This window comes from Merops nubicus, unplaced genomic scaffold (assembly GCF_000691845.1).
Source record: "Merops nubicus isolate BGI_N331 unplaced genomic scaffold, ASM69184v1 scaffold11835, whole genome shotgun sequence".
NCBI lineage: Eukaryota > Metazoa > Chordata > Aves > Coraciiformes > Meropidae > Merops > Merops nubicus.
The window spans coordinates 1926-7918 of record NW_008610300.1 but is presented as its reverse complement, the minus strand read 5'-3'; the positions used below and the strand labels follow the sequence as shown (position 1 = coordinate 7918).

At 54.3% G+C, this 5993-nt stretch overlaps 1 protein-coding gene across 1 annotated transcript in view; it reads right to left on the bottom strand.

Annotated features, from left to right (window-relative positions):
• Positions 1–1859: 1859 nt before the first annotated feature.
• CDK9 (cyclin-dependent kinase 9) overlaps positions 1860–5993 on the bottom strand; it is a gene marked incomplete at its 5' end in the record, with an annotated part of 4906 nt that continues 772 nt past the window's right edge. The window contains 5 exons of the mRNA XM_008940870.1: positions 1860–2247; positions 3407–3555; positions 3632–3803; positions 3985–4151; positions 5523–5613. Of these exons, the coding sequence (XP_008939118.1) occupies positions 1882–2247; positions 3407–3555; positions 3632–3803; positions 3985–4151; positions 5523–5613 (945 nt within the window). The remainder of the gene's footprint in view (positions 2248–3406; positions 3556–3631; positions 3804–3984; positions 4152–5522; positions 5614–5993) is intronic.

Sequence of the window (5993 nt, the reverse complement as noted above, 5' to 3'; positions counted from 1 at the left end):
ACAAACAGCGAGGCGAGGTTAAAACCAGCCCTTTCATCACGTTTATTCACAAGCCGCAGAAGCTGTCCCACTTATTGCTTGCAACAAATTTCCATTTTTTTCCAAGGAAACCCAAGTTCCACCTTCCCAACCAGACCCTGTTTCAGAGCCCCACCGCACAAGATTTACCTTGTATATATCTTTTATCATGCTGACTTTCTGTCCTGAGAAGGGCCCCGCTCGCCACCGCTTCCTCCCGGGACCTTATGCCACCGCCGTGGCTTTGGCCGTTAGTTAACGGACAACCTGTCACCAGCCAAAGGTTATCACCCGCTGCACGGACACTTATTTGTTAAAGCCTTGGGATCCATGGGGCCTGAAGACAGCCAACTGCAGCTGACAGCCACGGAAGACGGATTTGGGTGAGCAGGCTGGGAAGGGGCCCTCGCTCGGTACCAGTCAGCCCCACGAGCTCTGCACAGACCATCAGCATGGGGCTGGTCGCCGCACCCGGGGAAGGCAGCGGTCTTGCTCTAGACTCATGCCAAGAGCTCCAGGATGGAGGAGCGAACACGTGAGGGTTAAAAGCATCACCCTGCTCCCAGCAGCGTCCCAGCACTGACACACCACCCTGAAATCCCTGCAGGCAGCAGGTCTCGCCCCACTTGCGACTCCCTGCCCCGCTGAAGCTCCTGCTGTGGGGAGGCACACAGCGGGCTGACTCCCAGCTGCACTTTGCAATGCAGAAAGCGTGGATGCTGCGTGCTCTTACACAAGACCAACGCTTCCCACTGTAAACCCGGGCTGCACGGAGCAACCAGCTCTGCCAGCCACCCCTCTGGTTCGCCCAGTAAGCCCCATTCTAGGCGAGAGCCCAAACTCCAGCAAGTTAGTCATGCAGTCTTGAGAGACTCTGCCTTCCCCAGGACACTCCTGCATTACTCAGAAGCACCTGCCTCGTCCTACATGAACGGTTCAGTGTTCAAAGGATACGCCACGCAGGAGCTACGGCCAACTGAGACACCTCCCAGCAAGACCCAGTTTGGTCCAGGGCAGCTACTCCCAGTCCTGCTGGTCACAGCAGTGTTAGCTGACATGCTGAGCAGCATGGACAGAGATGCTTTCTCCATCACTGGTCCACAAGATTAATGTGTCACCAACAGAGACTGTTGCAGAGGAACATGAGCTCTGTGGCAGAGCTGCAGGGAAACCCCCTGGGATCACAGGCTGCTGTAGGAGCTCAAATCCACTGTAAGGTGTTAATAGAAAGACTTGCTAAAGCCTTAGGCCACAAGTGGTGAACTTAGGCTGAAGTTAGACTTAGTTATGTGAAGGGAGGCCCCAAGACCTGTGAAAAATAAGGTAACCACATCTGTTAGCAGAAGCTGCATTCTGTGAAAAATACAGTAACCACATCCATCGGCTGAAGCTGCATCCTGTGAAGAAAAGGTAGCCACACTTATCAGCAGAAGCTGCATCCTCCAGACAGGAGGGTAATAGCCTGCCTGGAGACAAAAAGAGGATCCAAAGAGGAGCAAGAAAACCCCAGACCCAAATATTACTACTGGACCAAACTGTTGCTCGAGGGCAGGGCAACTTAAGTTGTAAGGGTATTAATTGTTTGGGGTCCCTCTCCAGTGGCACTTGGGTCAAGCTGACCCTGCTGCTGTAACTTTCTAAGAAATTACTTAATTTCATGAGATTCGACGCCTGAGATTCTGCTACAGGAAACCTACGGTAAAGAAACGTCTTTAACACAGGTGTCACCTCCCTGGTCACACAGCTCCGCAGCGGCTGCGCTGCTGCACGAGGCGACAGCAGAGCTCGGGGAAAGCCAGCAGGGACTTCACCTGGAGGCAAGTCCCCTCCCAGGTGAAAAGGCCCCGCTGGGGAAGCTCCCGCTCAGAACACCCTGTCGAATTCCGTCTGGTTGGTGGCGGCCGGGTTCCTGCCTTGGTTAGCTGGCTGCTGGGGCATGTGCCCGCCCCTCCTGCGCGGCGGGGCCAGGTACTCGAACATGGACTGGTTGTGAGTGGACAGCATGTTTTTGAGGTCCGAGGGCATGGGGTCCGACCAGAAGAAGTCGTGGTTGAGCGCGTCGTCGCTGTCGATGCGCTGGGCGGGGTCCAGCACCAGCAGCTTGTCGATGAGGTCGAGTGCGTAGGGGTCCTTCACGTAGGCCTTGAGGCGGTCCTTCACCTTCCGCTTCTGCCCCTTGGGGAGATCCAGCTTCTGGAACAGCTCGTATTTGTCCACGTTGGGCCAAACCTGGGAAGGGGCAGGAGAGGGAGGTTGAGAGGAAATGATGACGATGCGAACGCCCTCAGGCAAACCAGGGCAGGTCTGCTGAGAGAACAACACCATTTTATAACTTCCAGGCCAGCAGACCTTGTTCCCACAGCACAAGGAGGCACTAAAGGGTGCACTAAATCCTGGAGACACGCAGACAAGTCCAGACAGAGTCGTTCTGGTGTGGGAACAGCATGCAAGATGCTCCAGGATTTCTGGTTCTGCCACAAAAGAGCTACTAAAGAGTATGGCTCAGGCCAGCTGCAGCATCCAGAACGGTAAAGTGACAAAACCTACTGCTAAATAACCTGGATGTTTAGGGCACGCTCCATCCTTGCAAAGCTGCAACCACCAGCACTTATTTCAACCCTGATTCTGCGTGAGACCACAGCAGGTATTCACAGAAAAACCTACTGCTAAATAACCTGGATGTTTGGGGCACGCTCCATCCTTGCAAGGCTGCAACCACCAGCACTTACTTCAACCCTGATTCTGCATGAGACCACAGCAGGTATTCACAGACAAAAGAAAGCACCTTCAGTGGATGCACACAATGTAAGCAGCAGAGGCCTCAGGCCTCTGAAGCCAGTCCTGACATTCCACCAGCCATCTCCCCCTGAGCTTTACATCCTGAGCTGTTGCTTTCTGCCCGTTCCTTACCAGGTGACAAATCAGAAGCCAAAATTAAAGTCGTTTTTCAAGGTGACCAGTGCAAAGCACAAGAGACAAGCCACTCAGTACAAAATCAAGAAATCATCTTTAAGCAGAAATTCAGAGGGTGTTCATCTGAGAGACAACCCCCAAACACAGGCTAGAAGATTCCTACACATAATGTCCCATTTTTTCATGCTCACAGCAGCCAGCGTTCTCCCTCTGCTCAAAACCAAGGACACAATTCACCCCTCCCAAATAACACCAAGTTCATCCTCTTCTCCGCAGGCTGAGCACCAGAACACACAGAGCAGCAAGGAAAGCACAGCGCCCCACTGCACACTTGGCTCTCAGGAGGTAAACAGCATTTGCAGGAGCTTCCCCAGCCTCCCCCCGCAGCAGGAACGCTCCCGTGCCAGGAACAGGCAGCTGCCAGCACACAGGGCAGGGAGAGGCCCTGCCCGCACCACCCCCTCTGCCCCCTCACCTCGGGCGTGATGGATCCGCAGAGCTGGCTGATGAGGGTGAGCTGGTGCTGCTCCGTGTTCCCCTGCATGATGGGGCTGCGGGTCCACATCTCTGCCATGATGCAGCCTGCGCCCCAGAGGTCAATGGGGGGACCGTAGTCCCGCTCCCCTAAACGGAGATGCCGCGTTAGTCTCCCGGGGCCAGGAGCAGGGCAGAGAAGCCGGCGGAGCCCCTCGCCTCCTACCTAGGAGCAGCTCTGGCGGCCGGTACCACAGCGTCACCACCCGGTTGGTGTAGCGGTTGGGCTGGCTGTTCTTGGCCAGGCTGAAGGCTCGGGCCAGCCCGAAGTCCGCCAGCTTCAGGACCCCGTCCCGCGTGATGAGGACGTTGGCGGCTTTCATGTCGCGATGCAGGATCTGTGCGAGGACAGGCAGCCAAAGGTGAAGCCACCGAACCCTCCTTGGTGCCAGCAGGGCACTCAGACCCCAGAGGGGGACAAGAGAGGGCTTCCCTCCAGCCTGCACCAGGACACTCACTCCTCGGAAAGCCACAGAGAGCAAGGTGAGCGCAGGGCACAGAGTGGATCCGGCCCGTTACCTTGTTCCTGTGGATGTAGTAAAGTCCGTTCAAGAGCATCTGCATGACCTTCTTGATCTCCGAGAGCGTGAACTTGACGTGAGCGTTGCTGAGGAGCCCAGCCAGGTCGTGCTCACAGAAGTCAAACACGAGGTAGATGCTGCCCTTGCAGCGGTTGTACGGAGAGGCTACAGGAGAGGCAAGGAGGGGCCGTCAGCAAGGGACCCTCAACCCCCCACCTCTCCTCCCGACTCCCAGCCACCTGCTGCTCACACGGCGCTCACTGGACAAAACCTCTGGGCACAGGAACACACAGAACCCAAAACAGCCCACGGGCCTCGAGAGCCTCCATGGAGAGGCACTGAGACAGCACAGCTGGCAGCGGAGGAACAGCGGGTGAGGATCCAAGTACTCAATGTCATCAGACAGGAAAGGAAAGGGCATAGAAATCTTCGAAAGCTTCATTTTGGGTTGTTCAGTGCATGTTACAGCCGTGGGGTTTCCTCCTGCAAGCTCTGGCTGGTAGGTGCACGCACCGCTCGCTGCCAGCCCAGCTATCACTGATGGCATCCGCGATAGAGGAGGCGCCCGCAGAGACAGCCCCAGGAACAATGCAGAAATAGGGAACCCCTGCCTCATCTAACATTGGAAAGTGAGGCTTTCTGCAACCTCAAACAGCACCTATGGAAACGGCCTGACCTGGATCAGAGTGATTTAAAACTCCAGCGGCCATTCCAAGTCAATAACAGGAAACCTCAAATGAAGCAATCGATCTCAATCTTGTTCCTAGAGCACACATGCAGAACATTATTAAAAAGAAAGGCTGATTTTCATCAGCTGTAATCAGTGAAACCTGCTGATCAGCAGCTCCAGCCAGACAATAACAGCTGAGCCCCATGGAAGCTCTCCTCTGCCAGCCAGGAGGGTGCCTGCTAGGCCAGGGCTGCAGTTCCCTGCACAGATACAGCCCCTCCTGCACCTCATAATGTAAAAAGAGAAAAGCTTAAAGTCTGAGAATAGCAAATGCCCCATTTCTACTTCACTGGAAACTAAGGTCAAAGTAGATTTGGAGGAAAACTAGAATTCAAACAGAACAAAATTGACATGTCTACAAAAATATTTACCTTCGGTGTGCCAGCCATGCAATCATCACAACTCATTTAATCAAACAATGAATTAAAAATTAACTTGTCATTGGTGTTTCTACTCCTACCTGTTCAGACAATAATCTACACACAGCAGAGTACTGGAGTAACCTCAAGTTCCTGGTTCCAGGCCAGAGATTTTGACCAGCTCAGTGACTGGACTTACTTAAAAAACATCATCACTGGGTACCTGCCACTTTCGTTTCTATTTAACTGAAATGGCTGGTTTCAGATTTCCAATCTCAGTTCTTCTAATCTCTTTCTGTTTCTAAGATGAGGGGACCACCACCCCACGTCACAGGCAGGAACAGAGGCCCACGCTGAGCTGAGGACCCCACTCCTGGTACACACCACCAGTAGTGAAGGAGGCTGAAAAGAGCCAAGGGCCAGCAGGAGGAGAGGCCCCCACACTACCTTTGGTCCTGCAGATTTCTATGAGGTTCACCACGTTCTCATGTTTCAGCAGCTGGAGGATTTTAATCTCCCGCAAGGCTGTGATGGGGAACTGGAAAGGAGGAAGAGAGGACAGGGATTAGGGGTGCAGGAGAACCCTGCTGAGGGAACAGAGGAGCTGTGGCCACGGGAGCTTGGCAGGAGATCTGCTCGATGAGTCCCTGCAGTCCTGCAGATTTCTATGAGGTTCACCACGTTCTCATGTTTCAGCAGCTGGAGGATTTTAATCTCCCGCAAGGCTGTGATGGGGAACTGGAAAGGAGGAAGAGAGGACAGGGATTAGGGGTGCAGGAGAACCCTGCTGAGGGAACAGAGGAGCTGTGGCCACGGGAGCTTGGCAGGAGATCTGCTCGATGAGTCCCTGCAGAGCCATCAGAGCTTTAAAACACAACACAGCCACTGGGAACGTCAGCGTATACTCACCACTGGCGA